Source organism: Athene cunicularia, assembly GCF_003259725.1.
Source record: "Athene cunicularia isolate RWA chromosome 4 unlocalized genomic scaffold, athCun1 chr4_part1, whole genome shotgun sequence".
NCBI lineage: Eukaryota > Metazoa > Chordata > Aves > Strigiformes > Strigidae > Athene > Athene cunicularia.
Window position 1 is genome coordinate 3,538,361 of NW_020799098.1, and position 21,205 is coordinate 3,559,565.

The 21,205-nt window shown below is 35.6% G+C and overlaps 1 protein-coding gene across 2 annotated transcripts in view; it reads left to right on the forward strand.

The window, feature by feature from the left end:
* The window catches only part of CTNNA2 (catenin alpha 2), a 494,091-nt gene that overhangs the window by 133,724 nt on the left and 339,162 nt on the right, over nt 1–21,205 (forward strand). For both annotated transcript variants that reach the window (XM_026846640.1, XM_026846641.1), the window contains one exon: nt 4,610–4,813. In XM_026846640.1, the coding sequence (XP_026702441.1) occupies nt 4,610–4,813 (204 nt within the window). The remainder of the gene's footprint in view (nt 1–4,609; nt 4,814–21,205) is intronic.

Sequence of the window (21,205 nt, forward strand, 5' to 3'; positions counted from 1 at the left end):
AGAGGAGGCTGAGGGGAGACCTCCTGGCCCTCGGCAACTCCCTGCCAGGAGGGGGCAGAGAGGGGGGATGAGTCTCTGGAGCCAAGGCCCCAGCGCCAGGCCCCGAGGGAATGGCCTCAAGCTGCCCAGGGCAGGGTCAGGCTGGCTCTGAGGAAGGATTTCTGTGCAGAAGGGGCTGTTGGGCGTTGGAATGGGCTGCCCAGGGCAGGGGGGAGTCCCCGGGATCCCTGGAGGGGTTGAAGAGTCGGGCTGAGCCAGCGCTGAGGGATCTGGGGGAGTTGGGAACAGTCAGGGGGAGGGTCATGGTGGGGCTGGAGGAGCTGCAAGGGCTTTTCCAACCCAGATGATTCTGTGAAAACATTGTAACTACTCTATAAAAACACATCTTTATAAAATTATTTTTTTTAAATAGAGAGTACAAGAAAAAATAGTTATCTATAATGTGCTTAAAGAAGATATCACAATTTTAACAGTTTTCAAATAAGTCTTCAATTATATTTAAATTAATATTCTTTTGACTTTGTTTCAGCAGTTGAAGCCAAAATTTATGTACATTCATAGCAAAGATACAGCTTACACTAATCTGTCTGGAGTTGTAAAGAGGCTTGAAACATTTATTTGTAAAGCCTGAATTATGATCTCAGGCCTTGATTTACGTCTTTAATGTTAGTTAACTAATAAGAAATGTAAAATCTTCCAATTCATTTGCATTCATTGTTCATTAACTTTCTATCAACAAATGATGGGAACTTGAGACTTTTGAAGGAATTTTGTTTAGCAATGTTTCCCGGCAGTTATTTTTTTCTTCCTTCCAAGAAGACATTTCCTTGTTGACATATTACTAATATATGTGTACATGTCAATAACAGAGTCGGAAGTTGCATTTAGATACTAAGCTTTCTTCAAAAAGGAGTAAAACCTTCCAGAAACAAAATATAGCATCTCTCTAGGTACTGAATGTTGAGAGCTGTCATGTAGCAGTTTCTCATCCCCATTCTCTGTTATCCAAAGCTCAAAAACCTGTTGTCCTTGTGAAATATTTGAGAAATGCTTAGATTTTAAGAGGGGTATCTAAAATATTTATTTATAACCACCCATCAGAAAGTAACTAGATCGTTATTTATTATATTTTAAAGTGTAGTTATTTTCTTTCCTTAGAATCTCTAAGGTTTTCTTTCTGACCAGTATTTCCTGTTTTAAAAGTGAATTAAGAGAGGCCGAAAAGATAGTTGTGGTCATTTTGTGTGATGCTAGGGTTGAGAAAGCAGTGGAGGGGGTAAAAAAAAAAAAAAAAAAAAAAAAAAAAAAAAAAGAAAGGAAAACTCTGGATATTGGTGAGACCAAAAGAAAAAGAAAAAACACCAACAAACAAGACATGACAAGAACTGAAAGAGGGAGCAGAAAGATTTGAAAAATCTCCAAGGATGGAGATTTCATCTTGACTGGATGAAGCCTTAAGCAATCTGTCCTAACGTCCAAGTTGATTCTGCTTTAAGCAGGTTCAAAGCAATTAACCTTGAGAAGTCCATTCCAACCTGTATTTTTCTGTGATTCTAAATTATCATTAACAGAATATCGAAAACAAATATTTAACTGACTTTTTAAGCCCAGAAATTAATTACAAACAAAAAGTTTTGTGAGATATGGGTGAAAAATTGCTAAGTGCAAATCAGTGGCTTTTATTCTTCACGAGCTAAAGTCTGATGTTCATAAAGATCTCGTTTAGATAAACCCCCCACAAATATACTCCTTTTCTAAGTTTTACAATGAGGAAAGCTGGCTTGAATTAATTATACACACTCAATGATACACACTTTATTATTTAAAATGTAAATGGTATTTGCATAGTGGCCTGTACAGAATTTCCTAAATGTATTAATGGAATATGACATAAATACTTGTGAAAATACTGAATTGGGTTTCAGTGATCAGAGATATTAGAGATATCTGATCTGCAGATTGAAGACTTGAAAAGGATGGAAATATCCCAGGAAATATTCTTGGTTTGCCCTTGGATCTCATAGAAGACTGAGTCCAGGGTCTTCAAAAACCTCTAGGAAGAAAAACGTGATTCGTAACTTGCTGAGAGGTGTAAGAGTCAAAGTTTGAAATTTGCTGTGTAGGTAGAGAACCTTACACTGTGGTTATAAGGAAGATGAGGAAAAGTAGGGCGTTTCTGGAAGAACTGGTTATATTGGTGTAACTGGAACATGAAAATTGCAATAATGCTGTATGGATGTTGCTTTGATCAAGTCTATGGATTGAGAAAGATGTTTGCTACCAGTAAAATGGATGTTGGCTATTGGAAATCCTTTAGTATCTAGTAAAGAGTACTTCCTGTCTTTGTTAATCACCATTTTTATGGTCATTGAGAAAAAACACAAGATTTGAATAACAAACCACTGAAAATAATTAGAAACATGCAGCTTTGCTTTTTTTTTTTTTTTTTTTTTTTTTCATTGCTAACATAGTTCATTTCATGAACTTTCAGTCTTGCTACTACTGAATTAAATATGCTTTTGTGAAGATGAATTTATCTAGTTGATTTCTGAAAATCCCAGTGCTTATGAAGAAAAACGCGCTGGTGAACTCTATTCTTTAAGTATTACCATTTGACTGAAAAGCACAGCTACATAAATATGTATAAGCTCAACTCTTAGAGAAGTCATTTCTAATTTAGATGCTTGTAAAACTGCTCTGCTTACTGCTGTGAAACACAGACCCTAGAAGAAGATACATACGAGACATTATTTCACATTCTGGGTAATGCCGTATTTATTTCTGCAAAGTCAGCAGTTCCTGGCCCTGTAAAAATATGCTATCTGGTTAAAAGTCTTCTGTTCCTTTTATTAAATAATGAATCTTCATAAATTTCCTGACATCCTTATGTTTATTACTCTTTAACTGCTATGCGTTCAGTTAAGTTATAGATTTCAGAAGGCTTGATCCTCTTTCTCCGTATAGTAATGAGAGTTGTGGGTTTTGTGCGTGGAGTTAATTGGAAGCTTTATCGAGAAATAAGCAGATCTTTTGTAAAAGCCTTGTCTTGCGGAATTAAAGAAAGCCTATTCACTTGGAATCAGAATTTAGCCTAGAATAAGTTCATTTAAGCATGTTCTGACTAGTAATAAACATACAATTTTTGATGTTAAATGGAGATACTAGTTATGTATCATGTCCCTAAATCTTGATTTACATTTTAATATGCTGTAGGGTAATTTTTTTCAAATTATCTGTCATTTGGCTTGTGCTTGTTGATTGCTCTTGGATATTAAAGAAAATAGACTAATCATAAAGTTATCAAAATATTGTGAAAATTAAAACGGTTCATTAACAATAACCTGATGTACTAAAAAATAGGTTTGATGATTAGAGAACAATACTTTAACTTTTTTCAGATCTGCCTCATTCATATTTAATGACATTTTAAAGCTCAGAAGTGCAGGGTTTACGGAGCATTTTTAGACAATATGCAATTATGAAACTTTTTTTCATGATTGCAGCAAGAGTTTACTGAATTTATACGGTGTTGCTAATGTGCGTGTATGTGGGAGCAGGTGATTATTGCTTTTGCATTCGTTACCTGGAACTACAAAAGGAGAAAAGCAAGACAGAATATAATCTAGCAGTGACTCAAACCTCATAATCTTGCCTCAGGTTCTACACTCATAGGGGTAGAATCGATGTGGTTTAGTCCCGTTTAATACTTGGTAATAAGTTTGATATATAAGTATACAAGTGTTTAGTAGTGATCATAATTTAAGAATGGAAATGTTTTTAATGGAAAACTGTCTTTGAAAATCAGATTTTCTTGTAGCGAAATATATTTTGCTAAGTGGTAGGCTGTTTCACAAGTTAGGAGTGTTTAATTTAGATTGTCTTCCTGTAGTGTTGTCTTTCTAGTTAAGTAATGCAGCACTTTTTCCTGATTTAAAAACAAACAAAAAAAGCTTATGAAAAAGGCCGGGAATGGGAATCAGAGATATTTCATATTTTTGTATAAGGGTTTATCTAATAATGGTTTTCTTGCAGTGTTAATGACAATTTCCTCTTATTTTTCATTTAAGACTGAGATAATCTAGTGACATTTCAGCAGTGTAGTCTACTAATAAAGATAATCAAAATTAAGGGATTAGTTAAGAGAATATCCCACTCTTCCATTGTAAATAACTTGCACCTTTCATATGAATTTCTGGAATATCCAAGGAATTTTCAGAAGATTCAGGAAAGATTAATATTAGTTTACTTCAGGATGAAATATATACATATAATATGTAGAGTTAGAGACACACATGCTACATGCATACTAAAATAGTTTATGTTGATGTTATATATGACGTGCCTCTCAGATATATGAACCAGTTGTGTTGCTCTTGATAGTAGTCTTAGAAGTATAGGTTGTGAGTTATTTGTATATATATTTTAAATTTTATTTATATATTGGGATTTCAAAGCTACCAGATATTTCTGTAATGCTGTTTTATCAGGAATTCGGTAGATAATTTATTTATATGAAAGACAAAAATCCCTGGAAGCTGCTGAAAAATGAGAGAAAATTCTGATGACCTCTGTATGCTCATAATTTTCCCGTGCGTATTTTGCCTTTTAGAACAAGATTATTTTAGACCCAATGACTTTCAGTGAGGCCCGCTTCAGACCGTCTCTTGAAGAAAGGCTGGAGAGCATCATCAGCGGAGCAGCGCTGATGGCAGACTCTTCATGCACGCGGGACGACCGCCGGGAGCGAATCGTAGCCGAGTGCAACGCCGTGCGCCAGGCTCTGCAGGATCTGCTCAGCGAGTATATGAATAACGTAAGTTACACACTCTTCTGCCTTCTTTTGCAGTAGGTGATTAAACCTTTCTGAGGCTGTTATGACTTTTAACAAATTAAAAAAAAAAAAGAGAAAGCATCTTTATACCAGGAGTAAACGTAATGCTGTTTGCATTATTTGTCTTTTTACTGGTAATTCCATTTGGATGATCTACCTTTTCAATATACTGCAAACATTTGACAAGTTTTGTGCAATCAGAATCTCACGGGAATGTTTTTTTGGGTTTTTTAACCTGCAAAGAAGCTCTGTGCTCCCCATAGCTTGACTATTAGAGTTTCTTCTTACATAATAAATAGCCAACAAGTATTCCTTCTGAGGTAAACTACTTTTAAAATGAAAACTAATGGCAAACAGTATGTGGGAAATGGCCTAAGAAGTATTTTCTTAAGGAAAGTGAGTACAGTTAATTTTCCACATGATTTCCACTGCGTGATGGTAGTGTTTGTTTATTAGGATGTTATCTATAGATATTTATGTGAGGGTTTCTCTTTGCTGTGTAGGTTAAGCCACTGAAGGTCTTCACTTGCTGTTAGAGCTGTTAAATATTCAGTTGCCATGAAAGCAGCGAGTTTAGCACTAGTGCTGTTCACACAAAGAAATGTGTCTGCAGTATCTTAAATACAGCTATCTGTGTAGGGTTTCAAGAGGTGTTAAATTGTTCAACACGGTGTTAATCTGTAGTGCATAACCTGTGATCTGCGTAATTTATCCCAGAAAATTCTCTCTGCCTGACATTGTGTATCAAAACTCCTAAGTACTGTGGCTGTGTCCTTTGGAGGATGTGTGAAAAAGACCTAAGCAACATCAACAACCTTTTTAAAAATGGAAATGTTTGCAAACGGGTGTCAAACTGAGCATCCTATACTTGGCTGTTGCTTGTCTTTCATTGCAACCAGATTATCAGGTGGCACCTTTTGATCCTATTGTGCTAGAATCATCAAAATAACACCGAAGAGACTGTTCAAGGATGAACCGTTAACATTGCTATTTTCGTTGGTACTGTTATAGTTGGTAGAGTGATACAATGCAGTATCGCTAGCATAAACATCAGTCCTTCAGTAATTTTATTGATTGTGCAGTTCAAAATTAACTATGATGGGGTTTAAGGCATTATTCCGTATAATAGTGTAACCACAAGGAATAGCTGTTTCTGATGGTGCAGAATTTAAAAGCATACTTTACTTGCTTTTTAGTTTTTATGAAGTGATAGTTGAAAGGTTCTCATACCGTGAATGAAATCAAGGTCTGTGCTGTTGTGTTAGGGTTAGAAATTATAAAGAGAACATTAAATAATAGGTGATGAGACTGTGATGGAAGAAGACTTGCTGAATTGCTTCCTACAGAACCTTGCTTTGCAGAACTGTTACCGTTAGGAGCAATCTTTAAAGGTCTTTCAAAAACACTTTGAGAGCTGATGGATTGTGGCTTCTTATTTTATCGTGGGGCGTCTTTTTATGTACATGGGGTTTTGGTAATGATGCAACTTGCCCTTGGACCAGAAACACTCTTATTTTATTTCTGACCGCATTTACAGAGGAAAGAGGATTCTGAATGACTTGTAGGCATTTATGACCACGCTGAAGGTTGCTAATATATTTTCATCGTTTTTACTTAAACACTTAAATAATGGTGTGAGCATCTGCTTTTATGGTTACCGTGGTATATTTTTTCTTCCTTTTTTTTTTTTTTTTCCCCTGTTCTAATTAATCTGAGCTGCACAATTTATTTTAATTTTTATTATTATTTTCCTGCTTTATACTGGAATGTAATAATTTTAGAGCTATTGTAAGAACACTGTAAGAACTGAATGTATACTGAAGTTACATAAAGCAAAGTACATCCAATTTAAAAACATCTGGGATAGTAGAATTTGAGAACGATATTGGATTAAATGTTGTTTCCCAAGATGATTTTAGCAGAAGCAAGGGATGGGATTCATTTTACAGATTAAGACTTTAATCTGTAATTACAACTTTTAATTAAAGAAATTTAGGCTTCTCTACACAAGTACAGCCAGGTAAACTAGGGGTCTCAAATCAGTTGGTTAAAGATAGATGCCTAGTGCCGTTTTAAACCACCAGTTTATATAGTCCGGTGCTCATTTGAAGAGTCTCCTCAGTCTGTCACTCAGAAGCATTTGGATCTTCTGTGGGTATAGTGTTGTATCTGCCAGCCCCATGTCACATATGCTCTAGGGAAGAACAAATGGCCCAACTGAAGCCTTTATCAAATCGTTTGAGCATCGTTTGCTTAAGCTCCTGTTACAATTGATGGCGATCAGATCAGTACTGGACATCAGATCAATACTGCTGAGGGAATCTGAAGAGCCATTCAGATGACTAAGTGTTATAATCTGACATGGGATAAATTAAATAACTGTGGACTCCTCTGACTGTATTAACTGAAAGCCCATTAACTAGGATAGAAGATTTGATACCTAGCTTGTAGGCAGCTCTTGTTTAGGCATCTATCTAGAGAGTGAATTTCACCCATTTGTCTGCCCTGGCAGAATTTTCTTTAGTATTTAACTATTTGCTTGAAACCTGGGAATGGATTTTTCTTGGATTTATAGTAATGCTATGCATGTTCATTATGACAAAAGATCTCACTTGGAAAGTTTTCTAAAAGCTTGGTTGAATTTCAAAAGGGTAAAACTGAAAGTCATACCCCAAACATGACACAGTTATAAGTCTGACCAAGAGCTGTCTAGACTGTCAGAGTACATTAGCTTTGAGAGGATTTGGTGAAGAGGGACATCTTTAACATCTTCTGCCCATATAGCCTTAAAACACTACAGTCCCGCTCTTGCTTTAAAGCTTGTGAAACCCATTGCACATTAATGTTTTGGTTTTTTTCATATTTGAAGTTATCTGGAAAATGACAGGTCATTTTTTGGCTGATGACTGTTGATCAAATGTGTGTACAGCTTTTGATGCTTGCCATGAGATACAAGGAACGTAGAAAAAATTAAGTATTTTGTGGTTGTATTTAAAGGATACATACAATGAAGTGCAGGGTATTGGCAATATGCTGTACAACCAATCCTTCTCCAGCTTATTTTTTTTTTTTTTTCTTTTGAGCTATCTACTTCTATAATTTGGGTTTAGAAGGATGTTTCTTTTCACGCACAAGACCATTTCTATTTTTTGGTTGAAAAAAGGAATACAGAATCTACTTAACCTGTTGGATATTTACACTGCAAAGTCCCGTATAAATTAGTTGTGTGTTATGTTCTGTCTTATATTAAATTTTCACAGAACTGAGTAAAAACATTGAGTGCAAAAGAACATACTCAGAATGGAGACATTATTCTTGAAGCTTCACTGATCTTTTGCTTTTGCACCAGTGGATAGTATTGCAGGCATGAATTGGAAACTGGAAGGCTTACAGGCAGCTGTATGAACTACGAGGTTGCTGCGAGGTGCTGCATACTTTCTAGCATTTCAAACTGAATGAATACTGAAGGCAATGCAAGGAGGAAAAAGGGTTTTCCCAGGTTTTGTATGCAAGAAAAGAAAATAGCTTCCAACTGAACAATGCAGGAACTTCTACCTTTGAAGCAGTATAAAATGTAAAGACGACCTCCTCCACCTACAGAACCCCTCCCTGCGCCCACCTCTCTTTTAGAAAGTTCCCTGTAGAGAGGCACGTGTCTTATCTTCTGTGCTCCTGTGGGGCTTTTTAAGTACATCCATCGTATCTCTAGGTATATTCCCTGTACCTGTGATCTGTTTTACCACTAGGTGCTTTAACAGACTTTAGTGGATCAATATGCTCTGCTACATAGGAAGGAAAAATTTAACACGCCACAGTGTTGTTTTCTCCATTTGCCCATCCATTTTTTTATGGATCCATCACAGGGTAACAAGTAGATAACAATGTTCTTACCGTTAGTTATATGCCAGGGTTAAAATCTCTCTGTGTATTATCCAGAGATTTACCGAAGTGAATTAAAGCTCTTTTGCACTTCAGAAGATGAGATAGGGAGATGCCACAGGTTGTCTTCTTTGGTGAGGAGGAAACAAGACTGGTGAAACAAAACTTCAAGAGGTGAGGCACAGGGGTAGGAGTTTAAAAAGAAATGAAGATACTCACTTTCAAAATGTTGGCAACCAAACTAAAATATGAAAGGAATTCTGTAAAGAGAAGCATAAGGCAGATTTCAGTTTAGATCAGTAAGAATAGTATTTATTTTGCTGTTGTATTATTTTGCATTATATAGGCTTTAGGAAAAGTGACAGAAATGTATTTAAAGAACTGTGAAAAGACATAGATGGAGATGTGTGTTTTAGTTCCTGTTTCCTTCTCAGGTAAATGTTGGTTTGTTCCATTTCCTATGTGTCAAATACAATTCAAAAAAATTTTTTTCAAGCTATTTTCACAAATATTCAGATGTTCTCATTCCAGTTCAAAATATATTGAAGCAACTGTTGTTGTAGGAGTTTTTTGAATGATTATTGCTATGGGAAAATTAGTCCCTAGGATCTTTATCAGTTCTATGAATAATTATGCATTTATGTAGTATATTGCACTGACTGGAGTCTCACAGCACATAAGTGCTCTGCAAGAACTTCTATGGAGATGAGATGTAACCCATTTCATTAGTGTTTGTTCATCTAGTAATATCTGTTAATTTCATTTATCTTATCCGTAACTCTGTCAAAATATTTTCCCAGCGTGGTATCTATTATTGCTATGGTGAACTCAGCTGAACTTTAAAATCTTTCATTTCTGGGAATTTGGGGGCAGTAGGATTCTCAGTCTGATGGGTCATATGTCCTTTTTTTCCAATCTCATAGAAAATTGATAGGGTTTTTGTTGTTGTTGTGGGTGTTTTGTTTTTTTTTGTTTGTTTGTTTGGGTTTTTTTTTTTTTAGGTTCTTATGTATATGTGCCAAACCTCATAATTTATTTCAAAATAAAATTACGTTTCCAGACTTCTGTCCTACAGAGAAGAACTAAATACAGCTCCACAGATGCTCTTAATGCAATTGTTTTCCATTCGTCTAAATGAAAAAAAATTATTTAACGGATGGTTACCTCTGATTGTGGTCTAGTTTCCTGCTGGTTTACTCTCCTGGATCCTTCGTGATTTGTATTGCAGGCTGTCAGGGAGCAAAAATCCTAGAAACATGGGGCTTCCAGCTCTTAAAACTCAGACTCCTGGATTAGAACACTGCCAAACTCATACAACTCAACGCTGGACATCCTTTCTAGCAAGCATCAGGGTGCTGTTGTGTTGATGTCTGATCAAGATAAGAAAGGAAGAAAATTATATCTATAGAAACATATGCTTAAAAAAGGGATGCTTTGAATTCCCTCTGACATCATCAGTTTCAGTGCCAAGTAGAGACAGACTGAAGTTTGGGTTGCTGGGGTGTATCAAAGAGAAATTTGGAAGGCAGTTGACAAGTGAGTAAGCCATGACTGGTAAAGACCTCTGTAATCACTTGAATAGTGGCTTGGCATTAATTAATGTCTGAGTTTGAAAAGGCATTTCCTATCTGGTTCAAATACAAGATTATCATAAACCTTTGGGATCTTTATTAAGCCAACCTTCATTGTCATGCCTTCGTTTTCCTCTCACCCAGCTCTCCTGCTCCCAGCTGCTGCTAACGTTTCAGAAGAGCTTGGGGTTTGTTTTGATTGCAACTGGGGTTTGGAACAGAGAATATTTCTATGTATCCAAGTGGAATGAACAGTCCTTTATGAAGTCCTTCTATTACTACTAATGATTTAGATGTTTAGATGTGAAGACCATAGTACTGCAGGCTAGGCTCATAGTTTACTGATATATGTTAGGAATAACGTTGCTTAGTGTTTGGTCTTTGTAACCTTGTTCTCTTAAGTTACTACCCATTCCTGATGTCTTTTCACTGTAACTAAGATGATGTAGGCTGTAATTCCTGTTACCTACAGAGAAGAAAATGTCTTGAAGATGCAAAATATAAGAAGAATGAATGAGAAAGCACAAGTCTACAGGCAGATTTTCTTCACAAACGTATCAGTGAAAAATTTGAAATGCTCAAAGTAAAGTTGTAGTGCTGCAGTACATGAAAATGAAATGTCCTTAATGGACAGCTGAAGTTATTTTGCTTGATTGGAAAATGCAAAACATGATGGCAAATGATAAAATATAAATCTCAAGATACTGTTGGCTTCCATATTTAACAGCTCCATCTGAATTCATATTTAAGAGAAAAGTAATAATTCATGTGTACGTTTCAGTTCTGGTGCTGACTTGCATGAGGTTAACCTGGGTGACTGTGAGCAGGAATTACAGTTACGAGACAGAGAAATGTCCATGACTGTCCTGAGATGAGTAATCAGGGATGAGTGACAAGAGACTGGCTGCTGGGTCGTTAGGATCCCCTGATTTAGGCATGACCGTCTAGGGAGGACAGTTTTTCCATCGATACCATTGTTATGTTCCTATTTTTCTGAATTATTTTTAGAGGACAATGGTTTCTTTAAAGCTTCCTACTCTATTTCGAGCTGGAGATAAGATATTTGCTATTCCTATTTTGCTATTCACCTTTCTCTTTTAGAGGCTATATGAGCAGTTTTGTCTTTGCTAACTCAGAAGAAACAAGTAGAAACACAGTTATGACTGGAGGAATAGGATGTGTTCCCATATGGACAAACATTTCATGATGTGTTACAGCATTGCTTCTCGATCTTTTTACGTTTCTTTGCATTTATGCTCCTTCCTGAGTGCCTTGACTGTATATAAATCATTATCTTAGTATGCTACCTCCAATGTAACTTGAGTCACCTTTTAAGGAACATTCTCTACCTTTCTGATGATGTCAACAGGGTTTCATAGGGGATGCCCAGTATTTTTTGATAGTTTCACAGAAACGCTGCACTGCTTCCAATTGTGCGAGTGACTTTTGATTTATTTCTTTTTATTTTCTGGTTTTGGAAGTTCATGTTCAGAGTTCGTTTTGTTTTTTCCGAGCAGCTCCAGAGAACCGTGCTGATGTTTTCCATCAGAAACAAATAGAAAAGCTCTGTGAGAAATTGGGACTTTATGGCTTGGATATGACCAATATGTTAACAGTTTGTCTTGACCTCAGGTTCTGGTGGTTGCAAATATTCACAGCCCTGTGGCTTTTCATCTGTTTGAATGAGTAGATTTTTAAATTTACCGAATTCATATTCGTGGGAGGAAATGTTTCTGAACTACTGTGCAGATAGCTGTTTCCTGGTGATGTCCACGGGAGAACATTTTAGAGGTGCCTCGTGTTTGCTCTCTGTATTTAAAGGCAGACTGTGATATGTCATGAGAAAAGTTTTGTATGTTTTGCTAAAATGTGAATAAATCACTTGAGGTTTTTGGAATCTAAGGCTGAATTGCTGTATTAGGTTGAGTGATGTTCCTGAGAAGATATTTCCCTCCAAATTAGCGTGGAAATTTTCTAGGCTGCCAGTAAGTCAACCGAGTTTCTGCATGTTAGGACTGATTTTTTTCACTTTCTTTTATGTCCCTATATATTTAATGAAGCCTAGTGATTGACCTGAAGTTTTCGGGGGAAAAAAAGTGTAAATCATGTTACATTCCAGTGCCTCAATTAATTCTTTCTCTTATTGTCACCTTGTTGTTATTTCATTATTAAGTAAAATGCACTTTTAAGGATCTGTTTAAATCTAGAGAAACTCATAACTGGAAACCACTCATTTAAGATTTCCATAACTGAAGAGTGAAGGTGAAGTTCCCTGGAATTGCAAGCATTGTAGCAGGCTGATGCGTGTAGACTTGTCTGATACGTTTTCCTCTCCAGACATCTCAGTAGATGGGTCACGAAGCGAACGGGGTTTCCAATTTAACTTCCCAAATCATATTAGATGAAGGGTGCAGGGGCGGCAGGCATGTTATTCCATTTAAGTGGGTACAAAACTCTATAGACCTTAACATGTCAGCAAAGTTTCTGAGCAATATTTTGCAGGGCAAACCATGTCATGTAGATCTGATAAGATACGAAGGGGTTCCTTCTTATTACTTCCAGGTTTATCCGTTCTATTCTACTTAATATTCCTGTTGGTCTTTGAATATTATGATTGGGACTGTTATCTGAGCCATTTGGTTCTCAGATGCTGCTGATAATTTTTTCAGATTTTTCTGTATTGGATTAGATCTTTTCTTATTGAAAAGTTGTAGAGAAGCTGAACAGAAATCAAGCCAGGGTTTCGTATGATTTTTCAGCAGGAGTATGCTCTCTCCACAGGAATCGAGCTTTAAAAAGTAATATATTGTGTGGCATTCTAAAATATCTCTTCTGATTTAGGTAATATTACATCGATATGTTGTCCAAGAAGATCATATAATCTCTGTCACTAGATGTTTTTAAGAAGGAGATAAGAAGATTAATAGAAGTACACCAGATCCAGCTTTGGAGAAGAGAGTTAAAATAAGTGACAAAAGCCATGATTTTTTAAATTAGTTTAAATCTAAGTTGCACACACACAGAGCTGGTTCAAGAGGCAGAATGGTCTACCATTTCAAAGACATTATCTTTCATTTTATTTTTCTCTGAAACACCTTTCCAAGAGCAACATTGTTTTTGTGGGTTGTATTTTTTTTGTTGTTTTTTTTTTAATCCATCACTAACGTAGAAATAGGAGACAATTTCTGCTTCTGTTCTCAAAATTCTGTGAATTGAAAAGAAAAAAAAAAATCTGAATCCAGTCTGAAACAAACAAATATAAAAGGTTTGGGGTTTGTTTGTTTGGGTTTTTTTTTAAGTATATGTCAAATGGGTAGGCTCATAAAACATGTAGTAGACCTGTGAGAAATTAAGTACTAGGGAAATGGAGATGGAAGAAGGTTAATGAAAGATGTCAATGTAGATTCCACTACACTGTATTCCAACTGCTGGTTTACATTTTACATAATGTCTGGCTTTTCACGAAGTATTAAAGATAATTCTTATGCATTTATCATTTTCAGGAACTGTGAAGTAGTTTGTAAGAAAGATTAAAAATAACATATTACCAAAAAATAATGATACCTGTATATAGTAGTAAATATAACTTTGTTTATTATGATAGTAAATTGTCACGTAACCTCAGTTTTGGGGAATTTTAAAATATAGAATGACCAGATTTACGATTAAAATAGAAGAACTTTTCCTAAGAACTGCATTTCCGTTGTTGTTTTTTAATGTTCTTCATCCTTTTTTTTTTTGCTTCTTAGGCCCAAGTACATCCTATAGACATTTAAAATTGTTTATTGTTTTCCCCAGACTATTATATCCATGTCCCTCTTGACATCCTTGTCAGTTCACATAAGAAAATAAAAGTGAATCCAACATTAGCTAATTCAGCTTTTAAGAATTCTATTAAATAATAATAATGGTTTGCTTGGTGTCTCATATAATTCTTCTAATCATTAATATTTCTAATACACTCTAAATTTTTATCAAACCTCTTTTTCCTCTGGATTTTCCTTTTTTTTTTTTTCCCCCCAAGTCTTTGCTTTTAAAAGTTCTGGATGCCTAATCAGAAAGCATTGCTTTTTCCACATGTAACTTCAAATGTTTCAGTCTCATAAAGAATTCAAATATATAGAAGAACTCTATAAATTATATTTTCTGCTTTCTTTGTTACTTATCTTAGTAGGAAGGAATGGCTAGTAGTGGTTAAGGCACAGGCCTGGATGTGATTTGCCCTTTATCACTGATTTTCTAGGTTCATATAGGGCTTAGTCTCCCTGGGCCTCTGTTCCTCCAACACTGAATTTGAGGTTATGTCAGTCTTAATCCATTAATGTTTAAGTGGCTTTCTGTTTCCACATTAAAAAAAAATCTGTAATAATATTGCATTTGTATAACTGAAGCGTTTCACTGTCGGGGGGTGCACATAATGTCTATCTGTTCAAAGACACAGGATTTTTCTCAGTTTAATTTCTTCCTCTTTAAAGACTACCTGAATCTCCTCAACACTTCTACTGAAATTTTGCTATAAATGAGCAAATAATTAATTGCTTTGGTTTGCCTATTGAACTGAAAACTGAGAGGAGAATAACATGGGGCAGGATGAAGTGGGCACATCAGTCATGGGGAAGATTATGTGGGATTTAATTTTGATGGGGTTTTTTGTTTGTTTTTGACCAACAACCCAAGCTGCTTTCCTATAAAATGTGATATTAATTTCCTACATGGCATAGTTTGGAGTAAATGATTTATTAAGTGGACCCCAAGTTCATCAATACTTTGCCTCCAGAAAACTTGCCTTTTTTTGACAAATGTATTTATCATTCCTATTTGTTCTACCTCATATACATATGTATGCATACAAAATGTCCGGGTATATTTCTAATACCTTGTCAGAGTATGTACTCATTTTAAACTCAGTGTATTCAGGCAAAAAAAAAAAAAATTGAAAAAAAAAAAACAAACCCAAACAAACAAACCTAAAACAAAACATTGTATTTTCTTCCATTGACTTTCATGTTTTAGCTCATTTTATTTTGCATTAATTAGTTTTGTTCTTTCTAAAGTGTGCTCTTACAGAAGTAATGACTTCTGCATCAGTGCATTTAATATGCTGGAAAGCATTGCCTTAATGTTTGCAAGGCTTAGGCTATCTGAAAATAATGTTGTTAAAGCTATTTGTTCACCTGTAGAAAAGTCCTTTATCAATCTTGTGTATATAGTGTGATTCATAACTCCTGTAATTTTTCTTTATACTGAAGTTAGCATTTATGCATCATTAATTTGTTGTTTTTCCATGTCTGCAAGTCAATATCAGTATGGGAGAAGTTTTTCATGCGTTTTATACTACACCAATAGCAATATGATTATCAGCTCTATGTAGGCCTGCTTTTGGTGGACGGATCTTACTTTCAATATTTGCACATTCCTGATTATACATTGTTGTGCATTGTATTCTTTTGGATGCAAAGAAAAATATTCCCAATGCATATAGAATTATTGGAATGCATCAAAATAAAATAAGCGTCGACCTACAGAAATTAGTGAGCTTTCAGAAAACAACGTAAAAATCCGTGTCTCCTGAAGGCTACAGAGCATTTTCTATTTACTTAGGTTGGGGTGGTTTTTTGGTATGCATAATGTGTCCGGGTTCTGGTAATTATGTGGAAAACCTGAAGGCAACAATGGGAACGTGAAGAATAAATTAGCTATGCACACTTATTTCACTGAGATATTGTTATTCTGCAGGTGAGCAAAGGAGGGAGTAGCTGTAAACAGGCTTGGGCTCTATAAGGGCACAAGTGCCTATCAGCAATATATTAAGTGCATGTTTGCCCTTGTTTAGGAAATAAGTCTATATAACTCCTCTTGAGCATTGTCAAAATCTGGCATAGCCAACTGTATTAATAACACGATATACCTTAAATCACCTTTGAGCGCTTTGTAGTAGTCTTTCTTTATTCTCAATAAGGTCAAAGGGCTGGAGCCCCCCCTGTGAGGACAGGCTGAGAGAGTTGGGGGGTTCAGCTGGAGAAGAGAAGGCTCCGGGGAGACCTTAGAGCGGCCTCCCAGGGCTGAAAGGGGCTGCAGGAACGGGGAAGGGATAGGATGAGGGGAAATGGTTTTAAAATAAAGAGGGGAGATTTAGATCAGATCTAAGGCAGAAATTGTTCCCTGTGAGGGGGGTGAGGCCCTGGCACAGGTTGCCCAGAGAAGCTGTGGCTGCCCCCTCCCTGGAAGGGTTCAAGGCCAGGTTGGACGGGGCTTTGGGCAACCTGGGCTAGTGGAAGGTGGCCCTGCCCATGGCGGGGATGTTGCGATTGGGTCATCTTTAAGGTCCTTTCCCACCCAAAGCATTCTATGCTTCATTAAAACCTGGTAGGAAGTCACATCAAAATAGTGGAAGGATAGAGAATGGGAAATGAAATTTGTCACATTTAATACGTTAGATAATAATTTTGGTAGTCAATGATACACTTTACCACAGGTAAAGGTCAAAACTCTGTTCATATTAGTAACGTCATTGCAGTATTTACGCTTTGATTAGCAATCGTAACTGCAACATTGGAAAACTACAGTAGAGTGTGTAAACCTTCAGTGCATGTATCCTTCATTGGTTTGTATTATTTGGGGTTTTTTGTTTATGCAGGGAGTGTTTGTACTAATGAGAACAAAGCACTGGAAGTTAGTGATAGAAGAATTCAGTGTTATTTAGATTATTGTAATCTGAAATGATGATATTAAGGTTTCCAGAAGAGGGCACACTTGCACACCAGAAACGTCTTGTGCAGCACTAAAGATCTGCATGCCGCTGTGGTATAGCTGTAATCAAAGGAAATGTAATAATACAGAAAATGAAGAGGTTACCTTGTTAGTAGTTATGGGATCTTCAGAAAAAGAAAAAGGGAAAAAAAAAAAAATAAAAAAAAAATAAAAGGATATAAAGGTTATTTGGGGAAAAAAAAAAATAGAAATAAGGTGTTAAGTTCTACTTGCATTTTTTAAAGGCATTGATATTTTGATTTTAATAAGGAATTTGCCAGGCAAAGGGTAAGAGCCTCTCCTGCCCTTTTGAAATTTTCAGATGCAGATGTATGATGCAGAGCTCAAGAATTCATGCATAACACAAGCTCATTTCCAAGTTGCTTTCTACAGCAGTCAAATGTATGATAATGTGAAATGAGATATATCGGTGTTTAAAGGCATTTAATTTTTGTTATGGAAAAATATCTTACGATTTCCAAAACATGATAGAAGTGCAAGGACATCATGTACGCAGTAACTTGTCGCTTTTTCCAGAGCTGCGTATAAGGCAGATATTGGGAGCACCTGTGGTTTATTTTTACATTGTTACTTGGGAAAGGAAAGACAGAAAAAGCATCTCAACCATAATCAGTTGCTTCAAACTTCCTCGGTGAAACAGTAGGAGAGAAAAAGAATTGTTTGATTTCTTTTAAGATGACTGAGCTGAAGGAATGAGTAATTTTCCTTTTGGTTTGGGTCCTTTCTGGAATTTTATGTATTGTTCCAGTTTTTGTAACATTTACTAGCATTTGGAAACTTTGTCAGAACCCTTCCTTTTAACAGACATTGCAAAAGTTTAATATATTTCAGCATGCTTTTGGCATCAGCAGAATGAAATGAAACATTTTGTGAAATTAATTTGTCCATAATAAAGCTTTAAGCTTATCTGCTTTATAAAGTGAGCTATGATTAAGTTTAGGGTAAGCATTGACCACAACTTTTCACAATACATATATTATGTAAGGTTTTTTTATATGTTTTTCAGATTAATGGACTGCTACCTTGACCAATTCTTTCATTTGTTAAGTAATTATTTAAAAAGAAACCAACACTGGGAGAGTGACAACCTAGGTGGATGCATTATAATTGTAATTATGCATTAACATCTCAATGAAATTTATACATTTCAATGTAAAATCAGAGATCCCCAAAAGGTAATTCTGCAGGTTTAAGTGGACAATGGCTGAGCTCTTTCTGACATGATCTAAAATACCCTGGGGCATGATGTGTAGTAATGTAGTTACTATAAGACTGTCAAATGCAATGCCAGATAGTATTTGAATCCTGGGATGAGATAAATTAAATTTTAATTGGGTTTTAAGGGTAAACTGAATAAGTAGATAACGTAGAATTAACCAGAGACATACTAACGTAATGAAACCTTTGATTCTCTTAAAGCTGTTGTATTAAACATTGTACAATCTCTTGTCGAAAAGAGATGTCACAGTAGAGTAGAAACAGATTAACAGTGACGGGCAAGACAAACGGTGGTTCCTCATTTAATCACATAAACACGTAATAACCTAACCACATTACCTGGAGTACTGTAAACCCAAGAAAACACAGAAAAATGGCGTTAATTGTATTTTATTATAGCATTTTGAAGGGAAACGAAACAAACATAAAGACCAAACCTGAGTTTTCCCAAGCTGGTGGGACCATTCACTGACGTAATTTGCTGAGACTATTGAATGGTGGGATTTTTTTTTTTTTCTTATAAAGCATCATAGAAGCTGCTATGATGGGAAACGACTGGAACACTTGCTTGTGTATTTCTTTTCTTTATAAACTTCCTCATCATGGTTTCGTTCAGTGGAATTTTTGTTTTTATTGGATGCATGACCTCTTTTCTAGTAATTTCCTTTTGTCTTCCACATAGGCACGGTCAGATGATTAAATTTTTTTTAAAAGTTAAAAATTCAAGCACAAAAATTCAAGACTCCATAATAGCACTGAGTATCCAAAAAAGAGTAAGGAGTTAGTTCTTTTTAAAATTTCCTAAATAAATAAATAAATTTAAAAGAAAATAAGGAAAACAGAAAAAAAAAAGAGCAAGAGAGTGGGAGGAGGAATTTTTTCTTGTTGATATCAGTCATTAATTTGTTATGAAATTATGTCTTACTCTTTTGACTGAGTGAGCACAAGCTGTTATGCCTCATGCAGTGCTTTTGATTTCTGCTTATAGGATGAGGACCATAGAGCCAAGTCCCATGGCTGTCAGGGAAGAATCTTTCATCGTCACACAGATGCATAGGGGGTTCAGCCAGGAATATCAAATGCCGGGCTTTCAGTATATAGATATCCCCAGGAAAGGCACTAAGGCTAACTCTCAAGATTTTAAATTTAATTATATACATTGTAAGGTTTGGGTCTTGGGTTTTATGGGAGCTGGTTCATCCTGATGTGTTCTGCATGGAGAGCCCTCACATGATTAACCCAAATACTCAACTGTAAGCATTTTGTCAGTGTGAATTTAAATTAAAGTTATGAAATCAGATGTTTAAAAAAACAAAGCATAAAGAAGTTAATGTTTTGCAATTTCCTATCATGGTTTAACTAGTGAAATACATTTTGAAGCAGAAACACAGAGACTTTTATTTTTTTTTTTTCCATAAGATATTGAGGAACTTTGTTTAAAGAAATCTGCCCGTACCTTTGATGAACATAAAATTTTATTTCTCTCCTCAAGCAATTTTTTCCGCTTCTTTCAATGTAAGTAAATAAATAAGTGGATTAATAAATAAAAGATATGTGTGATTGTGATTGTGTATGCTAGAGCTGCAAAGTAAATCTACGTCCAACCATTTCTGTGTACCAAACAATAAAACTTGAAGGCTCATTAGCTTGGAATGACCCAACTGTGCTTTATGTGTAGGGGTCATTTCTTTACTAATGAGCCACTAAGCCAGATGGCTAACCCTACAGTAGTCTAACTGCATTAGTTTGTTAGTGTGATTTAGATTTTTAGGTAAATTGCTTTTCTTTTTTTTTTTTTTTTTTTTCCCTTTTCTCTTTTTTCCTTAGAGGGACAGCGTTTTCTGGCATTGTGTAAAACAAAGTATTTTGCCTTAAAAGATAAATGCCTGGGGTGTATTTGTACTTCTTAGTGGTTTATATAAATTTCTAATATTTTGGCTGGTTTGTAGTGATCAGTCTGTTAGATACTATCCTCCCTGGAAACTGTATTGGGTAAAAAGTTATTTTGACTGTTGTTATCTACACTGGATTTTTTTCCCAATAGATAATTAATCAAATTCATTCTTAGTGCCTCATATCTGAGTGCAAATGAAAATATGTATAAAATGCAAAAGAAAAATGATTCTGCAAAGGTGACAGTGCAAGAATAATATTTGCTTTTTAATAGGCGTTTTATTATGGAATCTTTTCTTGTTTTTATGAATCTAAAATGTTTCAGGTGATTAGGATGAGGAATGATTGCACATTTGGGCCCAGATTCCTTTCACTCAAGAAACCTTTTTCAGCCATGTAAGCGAGGAACCAGGTCATTGTGGATTCCCCCAAGTCAATTGACTGAGATTGATACCTTAAAGCATACTGGATTTTAAGTGACCTGGATGATTTTCCAGGAAGGCTTTTCTCTCACTATTGACTAAATCATACATGAGGCAAGTTTGGAAATGACATAAAAATCTTTGTAGAGAACAGTCCTAAAGACAAGAGTACTTAAAGGAGAAGTTTGTCGCAATGATGTTAGATAATTGTATATAGGTACTTAGCACTAAAAATTGGTCTAATCTTCAAAGAAGGTGGCTACACTTGGGGGAATAAGAACATAAAAAGGCTCAGAATAAAGCTTTATCTGGCCTAGTATCTTATCTCTGGTAATAGCCATGGGGGATGACTAAAAGAGACCGTAAGAACCTGACAAACATATTGTGATTATGTTTCTTCCTTGCAAAATTTATTACTTTAGCCTCCAGCAATTTATGATTCAGGGAGTTCCTGAACCAGAGGTGATATTTACTGTTTAAAAATGAATAATCTAGGATCCTTACTTAAACAGCCTGTCGAGCATTAAGATTTTAAGGGATTTACACAGGTCTCTAGAATAGCTATTGTACATCACTTTGAGCCTTTTTTTTTTTTTTTTTTTAACCTTTTTTTCCCCCCT